The sequence below is a fragment of the Mobula birostris genome, chromosome 26, assembly GCF_030028105.1.
Source record: "Mobula birostris isolate sMobBir1 chromosome 26, sMobBir1.hap1, whole genome shotgun sequence".
Classification (NCBI taxonomy): Eukaryota; Metazoa; Chordata; class Chondrichthyes; order Myliobatiformes; family Myliobatidae; genus Mobula; species Mobula birostris.
In genome coordinates, this window is record NC_092395.1 from 90,065 (window position 1) to 115,523 (window position 25,459).

A 25,459-nucleotide genomic window follows, 5' to 3' on the forward strand; every position below is an offset into this window, starting at 1 on the left:
GAGTCAAATAGTGTAGACAGTCAGAGTCAGATAGTGTAGATAGTCACAATCAGATCATGGCAACAGTTAGAGTCAGATATTGTAGACAGTCAGAATCTTTCTCCCAGGGTAATATGTTAAACATTGAAGGAGACACATTAAAAGAGAGTGCGAGCAAGTGCTGGGTGCCTGGAATGTGCTACCAGGGTGGCTAGTGGATGCATATATGATGCAGGCTGATAGATGGGCACATGAACATACAGGAGGTGGAGGCATATGGATCATGTCAGATGAAGCAGAAGAGAATTAGTTTAATTTGCCATTGTGCTCAGCACAGACAGAATGGGCTGAAGGACCATTTCCTGTGCTGTACAGTTCCATGTTGTATGCCCACCCCCTCCTTAGAGCTAAAACTTTCTAATCTAAGCAACAATCCAGTGTATAATTTCTGCACCCTCCCGAAAGCCTGCACATCCTCACCATTATGTGCAATCAGAAGAGCACACAATACTACATTTTTGCGACAGAGTCTCAACCCAAAATGTTGGCTGTTTATTCCCCTTCATAAATGTTGCCTATGCTGAGTTCCTCCAGAGTTTTGTGTGTGTTACTTTGGAGTTCCAACATCTCATGTTTATGATTACCTCAATGGTAAATAACCAGCCCAAGAATTTCCCATGGATGAATAGATCCCAGCATCTGCCTTGTCACCTTCAAAAGACAGCATCCATCATTAAGAACCCCCATCATGCAGAACACGCCCTGTTGCCATTGCTACCATCAAGGAGGTGGTACAGGAGACTGAAGACATGCACTCAATATTTTAGGAACAGCTTCTTCCCCTCCACCATCAGAATTCTGAATGGATTATGAACCTATACACACTACTTTACTACTTTTCCCTCCCATTTTGCACTACTTAATTTAATTTATATATATACTTACTGTAATTTATAGTTTTTTATTATTATCTATTGCAATGTACTGCAGCTGCTAAACAATATATTTCATGATATATATGAGTGATATATTATTCTAGTATGGATAAAGTAGTGACTGATTGACATGAGAAAAAGAGTGGGAATAAAGGGAGCCTTTTCTGGCTAAATGCGGTGACCAATGGTGTTCCACAGGGGTCTGTGTAGGGCCCCCTTCTTTTTACATTATACGTCAATGACTTGGTTGATGGAGTTGATGGCTTTTTATTGCAAAGTTTGTAGACGATATGAAGATAGGTGGAGGAGCAGGTAGTTTTGAGGAAGCAGAGAGGCTGCAGAGGATTTGAGCAGACTAAGAGAATGGGCAAAGAAGAGTCAGCTGGAATATAGTGTCAGGAAGTGTATGGTCAGCACTTTGATAGAAGAAATGAAAGGGTAGACAATTTTATAAATGGAGAAAAAATAAAAAAATCTGTGACGCAAAAGGATTTCCTAAAGGTTAATTTGCAGGTTGAGTCTGTGGTGAGGAAGGCAAATGCAGTGTTAGCATTCATTTCAAGAGGACTTGAATTTAAAAGCAAGGTAGTAATGTTGAGAATTTATAAAGCACTGGTGAGGCCTCGTGGAGTATTATGAGCAGTTTTGGGTCCCTTATCTCAGAAAGGACATTCGGAAACTGGAGAGGATTCAAAGGAGGTTCACGAAAACGATTACTAGATGGAATGGCTTGTCATATGAAGAGCAGAATGAGGGGTGACCTAATTGAAACCTGTTGAATGGATTGTTGCCACAAGCAGCTGTGGAGGTTAAGTCTTTACGTATATTTAAGCCAGAGGTTAGATCATAAGACATAGGAGCAGGATACACCATTCAGCCCATCGAATCCACTCCGCCATTTCATAATGGTTGATTCCAGATCCCCTTCAACCCCATACACCTGCCCTCTCACCATATCCCTTGATGCTCCAACCAATTAGGAATCCATCAACTTCTGCTTTGAATATAACCACGGACTTGCTCTTCACCGCAGTCTGTGGCAGAGAATTCCACAGTTTCACCACTCTTAGGCTAAAACAATTCCTCCTTACTTCTTTTCTAAAAAAGCTTGCCCCTCAGTTTTGAGGCTGTGCCCTCTAGTTCTGGACACCCCCACCAGAGGAAACATCCTCTCCACATCCACCCTATCTAGTCCTTTCAACATTCGGTAGGTTTCAATGAGATCCCCAGGCATTCTTCTAAATCTCAGTGAGTACAGGCCCAAAGCTGCCAAACATTACCCATGTTAACACCTTTATTCCTGGAATCATCCTCATGAACCTCCTTTGGACTCTCTCCAATGACAATACACCCTTTCTAAGATAAGAGGCCCAAAACTGTTGACAATACTCCAAGTGCAGCTTAACTAGTGTCTACTAAAGCTTTAGCATTATCTCCTCGTTTTTATATTCTATTCCCTTTGAAAAAAATGCCAACATTGCATTTGCCTTCTTTACCAAAGACTCAATCTGTGAATTAACTTTTTGCAGAAGGACTTTTGAACCTGATGTTTGAATTTTCTCTTCATTTAAATAATAATCTGCACTCTTGCTCCTTTTACCAATATGTTTTATCACACATTTCCCAACACTGTATTCCATCTGCCACTTTTTGTGCCCATTCTTCCAATTTGTCTAAGTCCTGCTGTAATCCCATTGCTTCCTCAGCACTACCTACCCCTCCACCTATCTAAATATCATCCACAAACTTTGCCACAAAACCATCAATTTCACTATCTAAATCATTGTCGAACAATGTAAAAAGTAGTGGTCCCAGTACTGACCTCTGAGGAACACCGCTAGTCACTGGCAGCCAACCTGAAAAGGTCCCTTTTATTCTCACTCCCTGCCTCCTGCCTGTCAGCCATTCCTCGATCCATGCCAGTATCTTTCCTGTAACACCACAGGATTTTATCTGGTGGAGCAACCTCATGTGAGGCACCTTGTCAAACACCTTCTGAAAATCCAAGTAAGTGACATCCACTGCCTCTCCTTTGTCCGCCCTGCTTGCTACTTCCTCAAAGAATTCTAACAGATTTGTCAGACATATTTCCCTTCATAGAAACTGTACTGACTTTGAATTATCATTAGTTTCCAAGTAGCCCAAAACCTCGTCCTTAGTAATGGACTCCAACACTTCCCCAACCACTGAGCTGTGGCTAACTAGCCTATAATGTCCTCTCATTTGTCTTCCTCCATTCATAAAGAGTTGAGTTACATTTGCACTCTTTGATAGATTCTTTGATAGGTTGATAGATTTTTGATCACTCAAGGCATGAAGAAATACTGGGAGAAGGCAAGAGATGAGGGCTGAGAGGAAAAATGGTTCAGCGTAGTGAAATGGCAGAGCAGACTCGATGGACCAGATGGCCTGAGTCTCCTCATATGGTCTTATGGATATTAAACCTGATTCTGATTCAGCCCTTTTGGATGAACAGTATGTCTGTGTAAGACTGCTCTTGTTCTAAACACCAAGGAACTTAGACTCCAAGTGTCCACCCACTTGTAATAGGACATAGCAGTATAGCCACTGTCTTGCTTTCTTTATAACTGCATCAATGTATTGGGACCAGCTTAGATCCTCAGAGATCTTGACACCCAAGAACTTGAAACTGCTCACTCTCTCCATTTCTGATTCCTCTATGAGTTCCTTTGTCTTACCCTTCTGGAAGTCCACAATCAGCTATTTCATCTTACTGACGTTGAGTGCCAGGTTGTTGCTACAGCACCACTCCACTAGTTGGCATATCTCTCTCCTTTACACCCTCTCATCACCACCTGAGATTCTACCAACAATGGTTGTATTGTCAGCAAGTTTATAGATGATGTTTGAGCTGTGCCTAGCCACACAGTCATGTGTATATAGAGAGTAGAGCAGTGGGCTAAGCACACACCCCTGGCAATACAGGTACATAATTCATTGAAAGTGGTGTCACAGGTAGTTAAGAGTTATTAAGAAAGCTTTTAGCATGTTGGCCTTCATGAGTCAAAGTACTAAGTACAGGAATTGGGATGTTATGCTGAAGTTCTGTAAGACTTTAGTGAAGCCTAATTTGGAGTATTATGTGCGGTTTTGGTCACCTACCTGCAGAAAACATGTAAATAAGGTTAAAAGCATACAGAGAAAATTTACAGGGATGTTGCTGGATCTGGTAGACCTCAGTTATGTGGAAAGATTGAGTAGGTTAGGAGTTTATTCCTTGGAACGTAAAAGACTGAGAGGAGGTTTGATAGAGGTATACAAAATTATGAGAGGTTTAGGGTAAATGCAAGCAGACTTTTTCCACTGAGGTTAGGTGGGACTACAACCAGAGGTCATGGGTTAAGGGTGAAAGGTGAAGAGTTTAAGGGGAACATGAAGGGGAATGCCTTCACTCAGAGGGTTGTGGGAATGTGGAATAAGCTGCCAGCACAAGTGGTGCATGCAAGCTCGATTTCATCATTTAAGAGAAGTTTGGATAGATACATGGATGGTAGGGGTATGGAGGGCAATGGTCCCTATGCAGGTCATTGGGAGTAGGCAGCTTAATTGGTTTGGTATGGAGTAGACAGTAGACAGGCCACATGGCCTGTTTTTGTGCTGTACTTTTCTATGACTATGATTCTAGGCCAAAGTCAGCATGGTTTCCTTAAGGGAAAATTTTGCCTGACAAATTTTTTGGAAATCTTTGAAGAGATAACAAGCAGGATAGATAAACGAAAGGCAGTGGATGTTGTTTATTTTGATTTTCAAAAGGCCTTTGACATGAGGCTGCTTAACAAGATAAGAACTCATGGAATTACCGGGAAGATACTAGCATGGAGAGAATATTGGCTGATTGGCAGGAGGCAAAGAGTGGGAATGAATGGGGCCTGTTCTGGTCGGTATTGGTCTGCTTCTTTTCATGTTACATGCCCACAATTTGGATGATGAAATTGATGGCTTTATGATCAAGTTTGCAGATAATACAAAGATAGGTGGACAGGCAAGTAGTGTTCAGGAAGCAGGGAGTCTGCAGAAATTGGCAAGAAGTGGCAGTTAAGAGACAGTGTAGTCATGCACTTTGGTAGAAGGAATAAAGGCGTAGACTATTTTCTAAATGGGAAGAAATTCAAAAATGAGAGGTACCAAGTGACTTGAAAATCCTTCTGCAGGATTCCCTACAGTTTAACTTGTAGGTTGAGATGCTGGAAAGGAAGGCAAATACAATGTTTGCATTCATTTTGAGCAGACTAGAATATAAAGGAGACTGTAGGAGATAGGTTTCTGGGTAATTGTCAGGAGAAGGAAAGGAAATGCACACCTAGTGCAGAGTACACTTGTGGCTGTTGCCCTCAATGATAATATACAACTTTAGATATTGTAGAGGGGTACAACCCGCCAGGGGCAGCAACAGTGACAGGGTCTCTGGCACTGACTCTGGTCCTGTGGCTCAGAAGAGTAGAGAGGTGAAGAGGACTGCGGTTTTAATACATAGAAAACCTACAGCACAATACAGGCTCTTCAGCCCACAAAGTTGTGCCAAACATGTCCCTACCTTAGAAATTACCTAGGGTTACCCATAGCCCTCTATTTTTCTAAGCTCCATGTACCTATCCAAAAGTCTCTTAAAAGAGCCTATCGTATCCACCAAAAGACCGTATCGTATCTTATCTTTTGATAAGAGATTCTGTAGTCAGAGGAACAGAGACGAGATTCTGTGAGAACAATAGAGACAACTTGATGGTATGGTGCTTCTCTGGTGCCAGGGTCAGGGACGTTTCAGATTAGGTCCATGGTATTCTCATGAGGGTGAGGGTGAGCAGCCAGATGTCAAAGCCAATGTCTTCTCCAATTTACTACCTCATCCTGAATGCCGAGCAACTGAATCTTCTTGACCAGCCTCCCAGGTGGGACCTTGTCAAATGCCTTCCTAAAGTCCATGTAGATAACACCCACTGCTTTGCCTTCATCCCCTTCCCTGAAACTTCCCCGAAAAACTCTGTAAGATTGGTTAGACATGACCTACCTACACATGAAGCCATGCCACAATCCTTAATCAGTCCATGTCTATCCAAATAAATGGGAGGCGATGGACAGTCAAACACAAGGTCTTTACCTGAAACACCGACCTCTGCCTCCATAGATGCTGCATGTTGCATGGCCCACTGAGTGTGCGTGTGCGTGTGTGTGCGTGTGTGTGTGTGTGTGTGTGTGTGTGTGTGTGTGTGTGTGTGTGTGTGCATGTGTATGTGTGTGTTCCAGCATGTGCAGTTTCTGTCTCTCTGATGTTCAATGGAGTTGTTTCAGGTTACAGGGGATAATTTCCCAGCTCAGTGAAGATGGGAGAAGGATGAAAATGTGAGACATTCTATGAAGATGGGAGAGGGATGAAGATGAGAGAGGCTCTGTGAAGATGGAAGAGGGATGAAGATGTGAGAGGCTCTGTGAAGATGGAAGAGGGATGAAGATGAGAGAGTCTCTGTGAAGATGGAAGAGGGATGAAGATGAGAGAGGCTCTGTGAAGATGGTGAGGGGTGAACATTAGAAGGGATGAAGATGAGAAAGGGTTGAAGAAGAGAGTGCTGAAGATGGGAGAGGGGTTTAATAAAGTGTTTCATAAACAGTAAGAACAGGGACTAAAGGTGTATGTGCTGCCTCTGGGCCACATCTGCAGGACTCGCTCTGGCACCATACACTGCTCTTTGGGAGGGATGAGAAAGTCCCAGAAAGGGTGTCCCAGAGGAGGGGTCAGGATCAGGGAGGATCCAAGGGAGCAGGGAAGTTGGGAAGGAGGTGTGATAGAGTTGGTTAAGATCACAGTGTGTCTAGGCAGATGAGAGAAAGGAATGCTGCTTCCAGTGATGGAAGATTCAAGGACCAGGGACACAGATTTAAATTTGAGCGGGGGGGGGGGAATTGTTAAAGGGTGTGTGAGTTGCTGTGAGAGAGTTGTGAGACACCAGTGCTGGCACACCGTCCCTGTCAGCGGCAGCAGGTTTGGTGGGAGATTGGACAAGAGTTGAGGAGAGGATAACTGGGGGCAGGAGACTGGGGGCAGGAGTTCTCCTGACGTTCCTAAGACATGGAATGTGTTACATTCATCAATGAGGGATGCCACTAAAAGCTGAACAAAACGAGTCCCAAGTCAGGAGAATCTTGACTTACTCTGATTGGTCAGGTTTATTCAGAATCATAAGGTATCCAGCCAATCAGAAACACACATGGCACTCTCCCTCCACACCCCCCAACCAACACGCAAGTACTAATAAAAGTGTACACCTTATGATGATCGAGCTGCATCATGAATTGGCTGAAATGTTCATCTACCCTGATGTCAGGGGAAGGTTTCTGTGAAAATATTGATTGTGTTTGGTCTACATGACCATTTAGAGAGTGGGCAGCCTCCTCTGGCCACAAGGTGAGTTTAGTGTGGAATGGGTAGATGTGGACATTGTGTATGCAGGGCTGCTGAGTCCCTGCTTACAGCAGCACGCTTCTTGTTAACCCTAAATGCTTGTTGCCTCCCCAGATTTTCGGCAGAAGCCTCACCTGCCCTGGTTTCCTCTTCCTGTTCATTCATACAGCTACCTCCCTGCTATCAGCCGAACATGTTGGAACCAAGCAGAGTGCCCATGTGTCAGGTGAGATCATGAACTGCTCAGAGTGATCACCCAAGGGAGAAGTGAGGATGTCCAGCTCTGACCTGAGACCAGAGCAAGTACTCCGATCTGCTCTTGCTCTTTATGGTTGACTCCTCGTCTCAGGTCTGGATGGTTATATGCTGTTATATAATGTGTAGACCACAGGATCAGGCCATCTGAGCCCTCTGCTCCCTGTCCACCTCCCTCCTTCACCACCTCCTTCCTTCTTTTGCCCTTATCTGAATGAAAAGTACCTCTACCCTTCTCAGCTGTGTCCTCTGGAAGTTGCTCCATGTCCTCTCATCCCTTCCGGGAAATACTTTACCCCTGAATATCCCGCCACATTTATTTGTGACCTGTCTGAGGGACAGAATAATGAGGTCATAGAGATGAGAGATCCTATCCATGAGTGGCAGGGTGCCCAGGTTCTGATACCCCACCCAGGGGTATACCATCCCAATTATTCAACCTTTATAGCCACCTTACATTCTCTTCGGTTCCCGATCCATCTTAGCAACCATCCTGTTGGTCCCTACATCCTGGTCATTTCTGTAAAATGGTCAAAATGGTGAGGCCTGGCACCAATCCCAGTGGGACATCTCTCCGAATATCTGCCCAATGAGATTAGGCCCTTTCTTTGTTTCTTGTAGATAGGATCTCTCATCTCCATGTCCTCATTATTCTGTCCCTCAAGAAGGTCAGAAACTATGCAGCTGGATATTCAGGAGTGACATCTTTCCTGGAAGGAAGTTTCCGGTCAGCCAGTTGATCTTCTGTGCACGTAACTCCAACCATCACAAGCTCTCAATGTGGCACCTTATCAAATACCTTCTGGACAATGCACCCACTGGTTCCCATTTATCTACAGCACGTGTTAATTCTCCACAGAATTCCCCATTCATGAAAGCGTTGACTACCTTGAATTTTCCTTAGTACTCTGTAATATCATCTTCAATTACACTTCCCATCATCTCCACTGTGACAGGTGTCAGGCTACCTGGCAAATCATTTTCTGCCTTTTGTCTTCCTTCTCTGTAGAACAAAGGATGCTTTGTTTGCTATTTGCAAATCTAATTGGATCCTCTTCAAACCTGGGAAGTTTTGGAAAATTAACAACAATGCATCAACTATCTTTTCATCTTTTCAGACCCTGGGATATCCATCTGGAGTTGGAGGCTTGTCAGCCCACAGTCCCATCCCACTGCACTGGTGACCGTAATGTTCCCAAGTTATTCCCTCCCTTCCAATCACTAATGTGTAGCTGTTTCTGGAATAGTTGCTCCATCCTCTAGTGAAAAATTCTGCAAAGTAGCAGTTTAATTCACCTCCTTACTCTCCATTATGAGTTCCCTCGACTTCCTTATGCAGTGTCAGAACTCACCTTGGTTTCCTGAAGAGTCTGACATTCTGTGTTTATATTTCAGGCCATATTTATCACGTACTGCATTGCATCAATTTCTTTAACACAATCACCTGCACTCCAGTTTATTGTCTCTGAGGATTGCATCATTCCTGCTGCCTATAACCATTTCCATATCTATCCTCTGTCACACCGCCATTGATGATGTTGTAAACTTTAATACAGCTAGATTAACTTATCAGTGAGCCATAGCTGGGTCATTCCTCCTGCAGGGCTTTTGTGCCTGACAGGGAGGAAGCTCTCTAGATGGTCCAGCACAGAAATAGGCCATTTGGTCAGTAGGGTAATGCAATTGGTGGAAACATACATAATTCACAGACACCGACATCAAGTCAGGGTTCACTGTATGAGGCTGGTCTAACATGATGACTTAATTATGCAAAAGGTTTTACCGCGCTTTGTGTTTAGTGTTTGGAGTACAATAAATGGGTTGTTATGGTTTTTCTTAAGCATAAAACACCACCGTCATTTTTATTTCTGTAATTGTCTCCCATGGATCCTGCTGGGACTCAGAACAGCTCCAAAAGAGGACCCATAGTTGTCCCCAGCTGTTGATATACGGGGGTCCGTTACGAGTGCCAGGTAATTATATTCCCGACTCCATGACCACCTTCTCGGCGTTTTAACATCATTCCATCCTCTTCAGTAAATTCAATTTCTTTGTATCTATTCCTACTTCCCATCATGGCGTACAGCACTCTTGGGTTCCTGTTGACCTATGTTCCACCTCGTTTGTTTTCGTCCGCCATGATGCACACCAACATCCCTTTAGGCCCCCTTATTATGGCTCGTTCTGCATTTTGTAATGGAGAGAAAAGACTTGTATCATGGATAAGACGGGTGAACCTGAACATATTTCAGTACATTGCCTGAGACTGGCCCACCAAGATCTGGAGGATTCCACTACCATGCCCTGCTGTCACAACATGACCATGAGTGTGTCAACACACCTCTGTACGAGCCAGAGGCCACTGCTGTTCCTCTACCCATGGAACATAGAACCCGAGCTGAGTGGCTCATCCGAGCTCCAGGCAGGCTCACGATGCGTTTTTAGTGAATTCGGGGGGTGGTTCTGTGTAGGGTAATGTAATTGGTGAAAATGCACATAATAATTCACAGCCACCAACACTGAGTTGGGTTCACTGTAAGAGGCTGGTCTGACATGATGGCATAATTATGTTAAGAGTTTTTATCGCACTTTGTGTTCAGTGTTTGGAGCAGAATAAATGAATTACAGTTTTTTTCAACATAAATGCCTCTGTCATTTTTATTCGCAAAAACCTACCGGCCCATTATGACTATATCCTTCTGTACCTCACCTGTCTGTCTAAATGCCTCATAAATGTAGTGATTTAATCTGATTTCAACACCTCCTTTGGCTACACATAACAGATATCATCTGTGTAAAAATGCTTTCCCCTCAAATTCCCTTTAAATCGCCTTCCTCTCACCATAATCCTACATGCTCTTGTTCCTACCCCTCCCATGTGAAAATAATTTAAATCTGAATCTCCTTCCTCCCATCCTAAACCTACAGCCTTTTGTTCTAATACCCATCTACCTTCTCTTGATCACACCTGTGTCAGGTCACCTCTCAGGAAAATTATGGAACAGTACAACACAGGAACAAGCTTTTCGGCTCACGATGTTGCGCCAAACTAACTAAATTACTAATCAAATGGCCAAACTAAACTAACCGCTACTCAATGGTCATGTTCTATTATTTCCCGGACTTTCATGTTTCTGTCCAAGAGCCCCTTGAATACCTCTGTCACCACCTGGCGGTGCATTCCAGGTACCCACCACTCTGTGGCAAAAAGCATACATTGCCCCACACATCTGCTTTCAACTTGTTCCTCTCACCTTAATGCCTGCCTCTGGTATTGGACATTTCAACCTTTGATAAAGATATTAACTGTCTTCTCTATCCATGCCTCTCACTCTCATGTAAGCCTCTACCAGATCTCCCATTGGCTTCCGCTGCTCTAGAGAAAACCACACAAATTTGTCCAATATGTCCTTACAGCACATAGCCTCTAATCCAGGCTGCATCCTGGTGAATGTTTTCTGCACCATATTCAAATTGTCCATATTCTTCCTATAGTGAGGTGATAAAGCTGAATACAATAAACCAAATGCAGCCTAAATAGAGCTGCAACATAAACAGATTAATTGTTTAAATGATGACCACTGTTAGTTTACGTTGTACCTTTTAATTTAGCTTCCCACCCTACCACAACCAATTCATACCTTGTACCTGTTACTCTTACTAGCTCTTCCTTCAGTTAGTCCTGAGGAAAGGTCTCGGCCTGAAACGTCGACTGTACCTCTTCCTGAGATGCTGCCTGGTCTGCTGCGTTCACCAGCAACTTTGATGTGTGTTGCTTGTACCTGTGTCGTTTGCTTTGTTTTGATCCTGGTTTCAAACTGAATGAAACCTCTTTCAGATTTTATATTCAAATGGTCTCTCACACACCCTGTGAATTAATTTTCCATACCACTATAACCTTGCTCTGCTCCATCTACATGTCCCCCTGTCATCATGCCATAGTCAAATATTGGGAAGATCATAAGATATAGGAGCAGAATTAGGCCATTTGGCCCATCGAGTCTGCTCCACCATGTCACCATGTCCACTTTTTTTCTCAGCTGCAGCCTCCTGCCTTCTCCCTATATCCCTTCATGCCCTGACCAATCATGAATCTTGGGAAGTGGAGATTACAGCATGATTTGCTCTGGGAGCTCTCATACCTACACATCTCCTCACCTGTGTGGCACAGCTCCCTGGTGTGATCTGTCCAGTGATATCAGAAGCCCAGCTCCTGATCCAGAGGCCAAAGTGTTAACATGTCTTATCAGTGGCTGGGTCCAGACCGGATGTCTCCATCTGGGTTGACCGCAATGGCCTGGCCATGGAGCATGGACTGAACTGGCTGTCTGAGGCCAGGAACATCTGGGTAATTTTAAGTCAGCGATCTCACTTGAAGAATCTAGCCTTGGCTATCAGTAGCTTGATCTTACTGTTCCTGATTTATGATAACTTCTTAACCCTCTGATAAGAGCGGTGGCTTGTAATCACTCTCAGGAATGCATTATTCCCAGTTTAGACCATAAACCACATAAAACTGGTAATGTGCTGCTGAGTAGCAGTCAGATCTGTTCATTGCATTTGGTGCACTGCCCGATCTCGCAGGTACATGACAATGGGAGAGGTGTGAGTGACCTGTACTGCACAGAGTACAGCAGAGCACGTTCACTAAAATAAAAAGAACATACAAATTAGAAAGAATAAATAGAAAGCTGCTCAAGTGCCCAGGGTATCCCAAACACACTACAGATAGTACAGTAGTTGTGCAGTGCGGCACTGCAAGCTCCAACACACTGCAATGTGACAGCAACTAGATCATAAGTGGAGGGTCACACACAAAATGCTGGAGGAACTCAGCAGGCCAGGCAGCATCTAGGAAAAGAACACAGTCAATGTTTCAGGCCAAAACCCTTCACACAAAATATTGACTGGACTCTTTTCCTAGATGCTACCTGGCCTGCTGAGTTCCTTCAGCATTTTGTGTGTGTTGCTCAGATTTCCAGCATCTGCAGATTTTCTCTTGTTTGTTATAAGTTGAGGGTGGTGTTGTTCAGGGGTTAGATATTGACCAGAGAACCAGGAGAAGGCACTTCCTTTTCAAAATCGGGGTGACCTTGCCCATCCCTTTCACAAGAGCTCAACCAGCCACAGGAGTCCATGGTACCTCAATGTGTCATATTTTATTCCATCATCCCCGTGCACTGGCGGGTATGTGGGACATCCATTCTATAACCTGTTCTGGCCCTTGGCTGCTTTGACAGTGCAGTACTCTCTTATACAGTGTCAGCCCAGGTTCAGTGTGCTCTCTGGGATCTGATCATCTTCCTTTGTCTGGCGTCTGTGCAGGTGATGAGAATGGAGCCGTAGTGGTCCAGACTGCACCAGGGAAGGTCCTTACTCACCGAGGTGCTTCCGTCACCCTCCCCTGCCGATATCACAGCGAGGCCAAGAGTTGGGGCCTCCAGAAGCCCCGTATCAAGTGGACTAAGGAATCCATCTCCCTGCAGAGCACCGATGTGTTTGTGGCCTTGGGCAACGTGCAGAAGGCATTTGGGGTGTACAAGGGTCGAGTGAGGCTGCAGGAGGATGGAGAAGGAGATGCCTCACTGGTCATGCAGGATGTCACACTCCAGGATTATGGCAGGTACCAGTGTGAAGTCATCGACAAGCTCTACGACGACAAAGGAATTGTCAGACTCAATTTGGAAGGTACAGGGTTTGATTTTGTGTTTTATCAGCTGTTGTCTTTTCTTTCAGAGAAGACCAGAGGTGCTGGGTAACTACCCCTAGCTCTGTGTTTCCAGATTCTTTCCCCATATCTTGGGACCACTTCCATTGCTTCTTGCCATGCTGGGTGACACCACGGTCCCGGTGACTCACGCCAGCATACATTCTGACTGTAATAGCAGCCCAGCATCCTGGTGCCTGCTGTGCCACTGGCTTCTCTCACCCCACTGTGGCAAGAGATCTTGGGGTTCAGGTTAGTCAGTCAGGTGATGGTGAGCAATGAACTACAATACCTGCCCGTGAGCACAAGTGCCAGGGGTGACCAGATGGAGGGCAGTGGACATTGTGACCATCCATCACAAGCCCAACCTCAACTAACATACAACACTACTGAACCACAACTAAGCCCAGCCCAACCCTAACCCAATGCTACCCAACCCAACCCAACACTCCCAAGCCAAACCCTAACCCAATGCTGTCCAAAGTCAACCTGACCAAATGCTACCTAACCCAACCCTAACACAATGCTACCAAACACCAACCCAACCCTAACCCAATGCTACCCATAAGACCATAAGACATAGGAGCAGATTTAGGCCATTCAGCCTATCGAGTCTGTTCAGCTATTCTGGATCTCCCTCTCACCATATCCTTTGATGCCCTGACTGATCAGGAAACTATTGACTTCTGCCCTAAATATACACACGGACTTGGCCTCCACCACAGTTTGTGGCAGAACATTCCACAGATTCTCCACTCTCTGGCAAAAAGAACTCCTCTTTACCTCTGTTCTAAAGGGTCGCCCCTGAATTTTGAGGCTGTGCCCTCTAGTTCTGGATACCCCCACCAGAGGAAACATCCTCTCCTCATTCACCCTATCTAGTCCTTTCAACAGTCGGTAGGGTTCAATGAGATTCCTCCACATTCTTCTAAATTCCAGTGAGTAGAGGCACAAGGCTGCCAATGGTTCTCATATGTTAACCCCTTCATTCCCAGAATCATTCTTGTGAACCTCCTGTGGACTCTCTCCAATGACAATACGTCCTTTCTGAGATATGGGGCCCAAATCTGTTGACAATACTCTTAAGGCAGCCTGCACCAACCCAACATTCCCCAAACCAAACCTAGCCCAATGCTACCCAACTTAACCCTAACCCAATGCTACCCCAACCCCAACCCAGCCCTAACTTAGTGCTACCCAGACTACCTCACCACACTGACTTGATCTATTCTCAGGATGTGGACAGTGCTGGAAAAGCCACCACTCATTACTCATCCCCAGTTTACCTTAGAGATGAGGGGTGAGACACCTTCTCAGTCCAACGTCTTTTTTCTGGGACAAGTGTTGTTGGGCGGGGAGTTCTGGGACCGAGATGCAGTGATAGTGAAGGAGAGGTGAAGGATGGTGTGAGATGTGCAGAGGAACAATATGAGTGTTCACCCTCGTCCACCTCACACTGGTGCTCGTGTGCTTGGGAGGGGCTGTGGCGGTAAGCTCCTGAGTTAAAGGTGCCTCTGCTTCAATTAAAGGTGTGGTCTTCCTCTACCATCCACGGTTGGGACAACAGATGTTAAACTTTCATGATGCCAAGGCTGCCTGTGCTGGGCAGGATGCCATGCTGGCTTCCTACGAGCAGTTACACAGGGCATGGGAGCAAGGCTTGGAGTGGTGTGAGGCAGGCTGGCTGGCTGATGGATCCGTCCAGTATCCCAACTACAGTCCGCAACACAAGTGTGGCAGATCTAATCATTCCGGCATCAGGAACTACAGCTACCAACACAAGGAGGATCAGAGATACGATGCCTTCTGCTTTACCTCAGACCTGAAAGGTGAGGGCCCAGTTAATCTGTGAGAAAACACAAGGAAAAGACATGAGGTCAGTTGAAGAGGAGGATAAAAGTTCTAACGGGAAAGTTGTATCATGAGATTAGTCAAAGGCAGTTGGTATATGGGTTGATAGAAAGAAAAGTGAGGGATCAGTTAGGGTTGCTTGCTTGCTTTTACCCTATCTATATTCCTAATAATTTCATATACTTCTATCAAATCTCCCCTCAATTTTCTATGATCCAGGGAATAAAGTCCGAACCTGTTCATTGTTGCCCTAAAACTCAAACTCTCAAGTCCCAGCAATATCCTTGTAAATTTTCTCTTCACATTTTTTTAGTCATATTGACATCTTTCCTGCAGGTAGGTGACCAAAAATGCACATAGTATTCATAGAAACATAGAAAATAGGTGCAGGAGTAGGCCATTTGGCCCTTCGGGCCTGCACCGCCATTCAGTGTGATCATGGCTCATCATCCAACTCAGGTCTCCAAATTAGGTCTCACCAATATCTTATGAAATTTCAATTTAACATCACAACCCCTGTATTCAGTACATTGATTGTTGAAGGCCACTGTGCCTCAGCTGTCTTTATTACCCTATCTAGCTGTGATGAAGGCCACTTTCAGGAAATTATGAATATGTATTCCCAGATCCCCCTGTTTGATCACACTCATCAGTGCCCTACCAGTCACCATGTAAGACCTACCCTGGTTGTCTTCCCACAATGCAAAACCTCACACTTGTCTGCATTAAATTACATCTACCATTTTTCAGCCCATTTTTCCAGCTGTCCATGCTATCTACTACACCCTAATCTTGGTGTCATATGCAAATTTGCTCATATAGTTGACCTCTTTATCATCCAGATCCTTGATATAAATGACAAACAATCACTGGGACCGGATGACATGTACCCCAGGCTACTGTGGGAGGCAAGGAAGGAGACTGCTGAGCCTCTGGCGATGATCTTTACATCATCAATGGGGACCGGAGAGGTTCCGGAGGATTGGAGGGTTGTGGATGTTGTTCCTTTATTCAAGAAAGGCAGTAGAGATAGCCCAGGAAATTATAGATCAGTGAGTCTTACCTCAGTGGTTGGTAAGTTGTTGGAGAAGATCCTGAGAGGCAGGGTTTATGAACATTTGGAGAGGCATAATATGATTAGGAGTAGTCAGCATGGCTTTGTCAAAGGCAGGTCGTGCCTTATGAGCCTAATTGAATTTTTTGAGGATATGACTAAACACGTTGATGAAGGAAGAGTAGTAGGTGTAGTGTATATGGATTTCAGCAAGGCATTTGACAAGGTACCCCATGCAAGGCTTATTGAGAAAGTAAGGAGGCATGGGATCCAAGGGGACATTGCTTTGTGGATCCAGAACTGGCTTGCCCACAGAAGGCAAAGAGTGGTTGTAGACGGGTCATATTCTGCATGGAGGTCGGTGACCAGTGGTGTGCCTCAGGGATCTGTTCTGGGACCCCTACTCTTCGTGATTTTTATAAATGACCTGGATGAGGAAGTGGAGGGATAGGTTAGTAAGCCTGCTGATGACACAAAGGTTGGGGGTGTTGTGGATAGTGTGGAGGGCTGTCAGAAGTTACAGTGGGCCATTAATAGGATGCAAAACTGGGCTGAGAAGTGGCAGATGAAGTTCAACCCAGATAAGTGTGAAGTGGTTCTATTTGGTAGGTCAAATATGATGGCAGAATATAGCTTTAATGGTAAGACTCTTGGCAGTGTGGAAGATCAGAGGGATCTTGGGGTCCGAGTCCATAGGACACTCAAAGCAGCTGCGCAGGTTGACTCTGTGGTTAAGAAGGCGTATGGTGTATTGACCTTCATCAATCCTGGAATTGAATTTAGGAGCCAAGAGGTAATGTTGCAGCTATATAGGACCCTGGTCAGGCCACACTTGGAGTACTGTGCTCAGTTCTGATCACCTCACTACAGGAAGGATGTGGAAACCACAGAAAGGGTGCAGAGGAGATTTACAAGGATGTTGCCTGGATTGGAGAGCATGCTTTATGAGAATAGGTTGAGCGAACTCGACCTTTTCTCCTTGGAGCGACGGAGGATGAGAGGTGACCTGATAAAGGTGTTTAATATGATGTGAGGCATTGATCGTGTGGATAGTCAGAGGCTTTTTCCCAGGGCTGAAATGGTTGCCACAAGAGGACACAGGTTTAAGGTGCTTGAGAGTAGGTACAGAGGAGATGTCAGGGTTAAGTTTTTAACTCAGAGAGTGGTGAGTGCGAGGAATGGGCTGCCAGCAACAGTGGTGGAGGCGGATACGGTAGAGTCTTTTAAGAAACTTTTAGATATACATGGAGCTTAGTAAAATAGAGGGCTGTAGGTGAGGCTGGTAATTTCTAAGGTAGGGACATGTTCGGCATAACTTTGTGGGCCGAAGGGCCTGTATTGTGCTGTAGGTTTTCTCTGTTTCTATGTTTCTGTAGGTGTTCTATGTTTCTATGTGGCCAAGTGGTTAAGGCATTTGTCTAGTGATCTGAAGGTCGCTAGTTCGAGCCTTGGCTGAGGTAGCGTGTTGTGTCCTTGAACAAGGCACTTAACCACACATTGCTCTGCGATGACACCGGTGCCAAGCTGTATGGGCCCTAGTGCCCTTCCCTTGGACAACATCGGTGGCGTGGAGAGGAGAGACTTGCAGCATGGGCAACTGCCGGTCTTCCATACAAACTTGCCCAGGCCTGCGCCCTGGAAACCTTCCAAGGCACGAATCCATGGTCTCACAAGACTAATGGATGCCTATTATTATTATGTTTCTTTTTGCTGCACACATGGATTTGAGAGCCAATTTTGTCCCTTGTAATCCTTTTGATCTTAACATATCTGTAGAATCACTTAGGATTCTCCTTCGCCTTGTCTGCTAGGACAACCTCATGCCTTCCTTTAGCCATCATTTCTTTCTTTCTTAAATGTTCTCTTGCATTCCTTATTTATTTATTTATTTGTTTGTGTATTTATATATTTTGAGATAGAGCTTGGAACAGGCCCTTCTGGTCCTTTGAGCCATGCCACGCAGCAACCTCCAATTTAACCCGAGCCTAACCCCGGAACAATATACAATGACCGATTACCCTACCGACTGGTGTGTCTTTGGACTGTGGGAGGAATCCGAAGCACCGGGAGGAATGTACAGGCAGCATCTTATGTACTGCATTGAACTGCTGCTGCTAAGTTAACGAATGTCACATCACATGCCGGTGATAATAAACCTGATTCTGATTCTGGTGATAATCTCTGCTGTTCTCACAGTACTTTGTAAGGACTTCGGGTCCGATGCTCGACTGCTCCCATACCAGGTGGAGATGCAACGTCAGGACGCTGTCAGGGTGCTCCTGTAAGACGCAGTTGAGATGGGGGGGCAGTCTTGCTCGCCTCAATCCTCTTAGGAAATCGATGTGCAGCTGTCTCTTTTTCTTCAGGAAGCTGATATTAAGGGACTAGCTGAGGTCATCTGTGATGTGAACTCCCAGGAACTTGGTGCACTTAACTCTCCCTACGGAGGAGCCATGCGTTCACAGAGGGAAATAGTTCATCTGCACCTTCCTGAAGTCCACAATGATTTCCTTTGTCTTCTCCACATTCAGACTTGGGTTGTTCTTCTCACACCAATCCACTTCCTCTCGATACTCCGTCTCATCATCGTTCTTGATAAGGCCAACCACAACTGTGTCACCCACAAACTGGATGACACAGTTTGAGCTGGATCCTGTGACACAGTCATGCATCAGCAGTGTGAACAATAGCAATGCAGTATAAATGCTACTGGAAAAGACCCAGTTACTGCAGATCCCCCCAGGTAAAGTGTAAATGCTACTGGGAAAGTGCAGTGTAGGTCAATGACAAAGTCAAGATCGTAATTAGTGTGCAAACTTAAAGCACACAGTATTGGGGTAAGGTATTGGTGTGGGTGGAGAGTTGGTTGGCAGACAGGAAGCAAAGAGTGGGAATAAACGGGACCTTTTCAGAATGGCAGGCGGTGACTAGTGGGGTACCGCAAGGCTCAGTGCTGGGACCCCAGTTGTTTACAATATATATTAATGACTTGGATGAGGGAATTAAATGCAGCATCTCCAAGTTTGCGGATGACACGAAGCTGGGTGGCAGTGCTAGCTGTGAGGAGGATGCTAAGAGGATGCAGGGTGACTTGGATAGGTTGGGTGAGTGGGCAAATTCATGGCAGATGCAATTTAATGTGGATAAATGTGAAGTTATCCACTTTGGTGGCAAAAATAGGAAAACAGATTATTATCTGAATGGTGGCCGATTAGGAAAAGGGGAGGTGCAACGAGACCTGGGTGTCATTATACACCAGTCATTGAAAGTGGGCATGCAGGTACAGCAGGCGGTGAAAAATGCGAATGGTATGCTGGCATTTATAGCAAGAGGATTCGAGTACAGGAGCAGGGAGGTACTACTGCAGCTGTACAAGGCCTTGGTGAGACCACACCTGGAGTATTGTGTGCAGTTTTGGTCCCCTAATCTGAGGAAAGACATCCTTGCCATAGAGGAAGTACAAAGAAGGTTCACCGGATTGATTCCTGGGATGGCAGGACTTTCATATGAAGAAAGACTGGATGAACTGGGCTTGTACTCGTTGGAATTTAGAAGATTGAGGGGGGATCTGATTGAAACGTATAAGATCCTAAAGGGATTGGACAGGCTAGATGCAGGAAGATTGTTCCCGATGTTGGGGAAGTCCAGAACGAGGGGCCACAGTTTGAGGATAGAGGGGAAGCCTTTTAGGACCGAGATGAGGAAAAACTTCTTCACACAGAGAGTGGTGAATCTGTGGAATTCTCTGCCACAGGAAACAGTTGAGGCCAGTTCATTGGCTATATTTAAGAGGGAGTTAGATATGGCCCTTGTGGCTACGGGGGTCAGGGGGTATGGAGGGAAGGCTGGGGCGGGGTTCTGAGTTGGATGATCAGCCATGATCATAATAAATGGCGGTGCAGGCTCGAAGGGCCGAATGGCCTACTCCTGCACCTATTTTCTATGTTTCTATGTTTCTATGTTTCTATAATGAGGTAGATTGTGAGGCCAAGAGTCCATCTTATCATACAAGAGGTCCATTCAATCATTTGCTAACAGAGGGATGGAAGCTGTCCTTGAGCCTGGTGGTTTGTGTTTTCAGGCTTTTGTATCTTCTGCTCAATAGAGAGAGGAGAAGAGTGAATGTCTGGAGTGGTTGAGGTCTTTGATTACACTGGCTGCTTTACTGAGGCAGAGAGAAGTATAGACTGAGTCCATAGAGGAGAGGCTGGTTTCCATATGTGCTGAGTTGTGTCCTTGTTTCTCTGGAGCTGTGCAGGGTGAGAGGAGACGTGAGAAAGGTTTACAAAATACTTACACTGCCTGCATTAGAGGGCATGAGCTATAATGAGAGGTTGGACAAACTTGGGTTGTTTACTCTGGCTTGGCAAAGATTGAGTGGAAATTTGATAGAGGTTTATAAGATCGTGAGAGACATAGAGAGAGTAGAAAGACAATATTTTTCTTTCCAGGGTTGAAATGTCTAAAACCAGTATGCATTTGAGAGAGGGGGTAATTTTGAAGAAGATGAGAGGGGCAAGTTTCTTTTACACCAAGTGGTGGGCCTAGAATGGGCTGTCAAGGTTAGTAGCCTGTCCAGTTCATGGTCAGCACAGATACAATGGGCTGAAGGGCTTGTTCCTGTGTTGTCCTGTTCTATTTTTAAAATGATCACTCCGCCTTTGTGACCCTGCCTCGGCTGATGGGTTTATTGTTTTAAATTTTCTTTTCTCCCCCCAGGAAAAGTGTATTTCTTGAGGACATTTCGGAAACTGAACTACGTGGAGGCAGTGAAAGCATGCAAGCAGAAGAATGGCTCCATCGCCAAGGTGGGCCAGTTGTACACGGCCTGGAAGCTGCAGCTCCTGGACCTGTGTCGTCCGGGCTGGCTGGCTGATGGGAGTGTCCGCTACCCCATTGTCAACCCTCGCTCCAAGTGTGGGGGCAACAAGCCTGGGGTCCGCAGCTTGGGGTTCCCAGACAGGAGGCACCGGCTGTATGGAGTCTATTGCTTCAAGAGGAAGAAATGAGGACAAAAGTAAGGCAACATCTTCAATGAAGGATTAACATTTTAATGCAAAGCTTCACCTTCACACCCAGATGTAACTTCTCCCTGCATGGATCAGCCAGGGCAGCTGAATGCACAGAGCCCATTACAGCCAGGCACCAGGAGAACTTTGCTAACGGCTTCTCATGAGGTCACTCTCTCAAAGACTACCTGACCCTTCAGAATTAAATGTCATTACCGTGGTTGGGTTGGGGAAGTATTATCATGGAAAAGCTTGCGCTTCTTTACGCTGTCATTAACCCATGAAGCGTAGTCAGTGGTCTCACTGTGTACATCAGGATCTGACAAAGAGCAACATGATCATAACTAGGTGAGTGACACGCTGGTCACATTGGCTACAGAATAAAAATAGACCAGGGTGTGGGAAGTTCAGCAGCTCCATGTACCTAACAGAGGAGTTGCCTGAATCTGCCCTTGCCCCTGAAGCCTGCAGACTGGGGTAGAAAGGGCTTTGGTTAAGCATTCCTGGGACAGATGCAGTACCCTCTCTGGACAGCGACAGTTCAAAACGTAAAGCCCTGGGGTGGTCAGTGTGATCTGGAAAAGGACTTGTGTGGGTTCATACTGAGGGTTAAGGAGGGCGTAACAATGAATGAAGTAGAGGGTCACACTGTGGTACAGGAGTCAGTGATAGATTATCATATTGCACTGGCCAATGGCCTGAGTGTCCACTCCATTTGTGAATTGCTTTATTGTTTTACCTGGAGGGCTACCAGTGGTTTTTGCTACCTAACAGAGCATTTATTGAAACATCTGCACAGATGTGTGTGAATCTGGTTGGACTGATCCCAAAGAAAATTCAGAAAAAGGAATTTTGTGGCAGCTGTGGATTCAGGTGAATAACCTGTAGAGGAATGTTATTCATGGTGATTAGCATTCAGTGCAATGGGTAAAAAGTTAACAACTTGCCCAAGCCTCACTCTGGGAACAAACAGCAGTTAGACAGCCAGTGCCCCATTCCTCTGTTGCCATGTTACATTTACCTCATAGGCAAATGCAATATCGCAAACACATTGTAGGAGGTAGTGGAGAATGGGTTGAGGGAATTGCAAAGATGTGAGGTTCCAGGAGGGTGTAACAGGGTGCACGAATGTCAGTAGATCAGTGGGAGCCTGGCTGGAGGATGTTATAGGTGTCAAACCAATGAAAAAAGCTGATGAGGGATAGCAGGAGTGTCCTAGGCTGCAGAAGTAAGTCTTATTGTCCTTGTTCAATGTATTCAGGTTGAGCTGGACCCCCTCAGCCTCACATCTAGTTACTATCTACTGATCTTTGTGGGATCTTGCAGTAAATGGCTGTTGCTTTCCTCCTTGTGCCAACAGGACCAGATAGGAAGCATTTCATTGCCTGTAGAAAGCACGCTCCCTGTTATGACACCCTGCCCAGTAGTTACACTTCAGCTTCCTGGGAATGCAATGGGTTCCAATCCCGAAACTGATGGTGCCAAAGCATTCAGATATAGCTTAAGTGGAGGGGTGGGGGGTGGGGGGAGGAGAGGGAGGGAGGGAGAGAGAGAGAGAGAGAGAGCGAGAGATCACAGACTTTAATGGGAATGGGATTTTAAGGGAAAGGAAGACAAACGCTAGGCTAACCAGGGCAGTTAACTAAAACTCTCAAATGGAAAACTATATGTCAACACGGCAGCTGAAAACAATATCTAAATATAAAATGAATGCCACTAGCCTCCAGTGTCAGTTGATGCAATAGAACACTTTCTCAGGCAAGGCCAAATGCAAGCAGGCAGCGTGACGTTGCTGTGCTCTGTTCAAGTCTCAACAAGGGCTACAACAAAGAGAAAGGAGGTAACTACCTGAATAACAGAACAGTAATTAGCTGAAACATGCATATACACGTGCACAACAGCGAATATGCTGCGCAGATCTCCTGCAGACCCTACAGCAGAGTATGTGGTTGTGACAGTTGGGCTTCCCGTTGGAAATGCAATGATTTACAATCCCAAAGCTGATGGCCTTCCAGTTGGGAATGCATGATGTACTCGGACAACAAGTCAACACAAATAAATACAGACTGTGAATCATTCAAGATGTTCCAATACTACAGTCAGGCTGACACCATAAAACCAGAGGAAATAGGAGCAAAATTAGGCCATTCAGCCCATCGAGACTTCTCCACCATTCCATCATGGCTGACCCTGGATTCCACTCAACCCCACACACCTACTTTCTCACCATATCCTTTGATGCCCTGACTGCTCAGGAAACCATCAATTTCTGCCTTAAGTATACCAACGGACCTGGCCTCCACTGCAGTCTGTGGCAGAGCATGCCAAAGATTTACTATTCTCTGGCTCAAAAAAACATATTCCTCCTTACCTCTCTTCTAAAGGATCATCCCTCAATTTTGCCCTCTAGTTCTGGATACTCCCACATAGGAATCATCCTCTCCACATGTACCCTATCTAGTCCTTTCAACATTTGATGGGTCTCAATGAGATCAACCCCCTCCCCACATATTCTTCTAAATTCCAGTGAGTACAGGCCCAAAGCTGCCAAATGATTCTCATATGTTAACCCCTTCGTTGCTGGAATCATCCTCGTGAACCTCCACTGGACTCTCTCCAATGACAACACATCCTTTCTGAGATATGGGGCCCAAAATTGTTGACAATACTCCAAGAGCAGCCTGACTAGTATCTTATAAAACATCAGCATTATCTCCTTGCTTTTATATTCTATTGCCTTTGAAATAAATGGCAACATTGCATTTGCCTTCTTTACCACAGACTCAACCTGTAAATTAACCTTCTGGGAGTCTTGCACGAAGACTGCTACATCACTCTGCACCTCTGATGTTTGAACCTTCTCTCCATTTAGATAATAGTCTGCACTATTGTTCCTTTTACCAAAATCCATTATCACACTTTTCCCAACACTACATTCCATCTGCCACTTCTTTGCCCATTCTTCCAATTTGTCTAAGTCCTGTTTTCTCAGTACTACCTACCCCTCCACGTATCTTTGTATCATCTGCAAACTTTGTCACAAAGCCATCAATTCCATTATCCAAATCACTGACAAACAATGTGAAAAGTAGCAGTCCCAATACTGACCCCTGAGGAACACCACTAGTCACTGATAACCAACCAGAAAGGGCCCCTTTTATTCCCACTTGTTGCCTCCTACCTGTCAGCTATTCATCTATCCATGCCAGTATCTTTCCTGTAACACCAGAGGATTTTATCTTGTTAAGCAGCCTCATGTGGCACCTTATCAAATGCCTTCTGAAAATTCAAGTAAATGACATCCACTGCCTCTCCTTTATCCACCTGCTTGTTACTTCCTCGAAGAACTCTAACAGATTTTTCAGGCAAGATCCCTTTACAGAAACCATGCTGACTTTGACTTATCATTAGTCTCCAAGTACCTCAAAACCTTGTCCTTAGACTCCAACACTTTCCCAACCACTGAGATTAGGCTAACTGGCCTATAATTTCCTTTCTTTTGACTTCCTCCCTTCTTAAAGAGTGGAGTGACATTTGTAATCTTCCAGTCTTCCAGGACCATGCCAGAATCAAGTGATTCTTGAAAGATCATGACCAATGCATCAGTTATCTCTTCAGCAACTCTCAAGACTCTGGGATGTAGTCCAGCTGGTCCAGATGATTTATCCACCTTAAGATCTTTGAGGTTGCCTAGCACTTTTCCCTTTGTAATAGCAATGGCACTCACTGCTGCTCCCTGACTCTCACGGTCCTCTGACACACTGCTAGTGTCTTCCACAGTGAAGACTGATGCAAAGTACCTATTAGGTTCATCTGCCATTTCTTTGTTCCCCATTACTACCTCACAGCATCATTTTCCAGTGGTCCAATATCAACTCTCAACTCCCTTTTACTCTTTATATAACTGAAAAATACTTTTGGTATCACACGTTATATTATTGGCTAGTTTTGCCTTCATATTTCATCTTTTCCTTTCTCATAGCTCTTTAGTTGCCTTTTGTTGGATTTTAAAAGCTTCCCAATCATCCAACTTCTCAATCACTTTTGCCACCTTGGATGCCCTTTCCTTGGCTTTTATGCAGTCCTTAACTTCCTTTGTCAGCCACATTGCCTACCCCTGCCTTTTGAGAACTTCGTTCTCTGTGAGACATATCTACTTGTGCTTTGTGAACTATTCCCAGAAACTTCAGCCATCTCTGCTCTGCTGTCATCCCTGCCAGTATCCTCCTCCAATACACCAGAGCAAGCTCCTCT

The 25,459-nt window shown here is 45.1% G+C and overlaps 1 protein-coding gene across 1 annotated transcript; it reads left to right on the plus strand.

The window, feature by feature from the left end:
• Positions 1-7,199: 7,199 nt before the first annotated feature.
• hapln4 (hyaluronan and proteoglycan link protein 4) lies at positions 7,200-21,205 on the plus strand. The gene is made up of 5 exons (XM_072243839.1): positions 7,200-7,247; positions 7,444-7,555; positions 12,910-13,272; positions 14,821-15,120; positions 20,916-21,205. The coding sequence occupies exons 1-5, from the start codon at positions 7,200-7,202 to the stop codon at positions 21,203-21,205; spliced, it is 1,113 nt and encodes a 370-aa protein (XP_072099940.1).
• Positions 21,206-25,459: the final 4,254 nt, after the last annotated feature.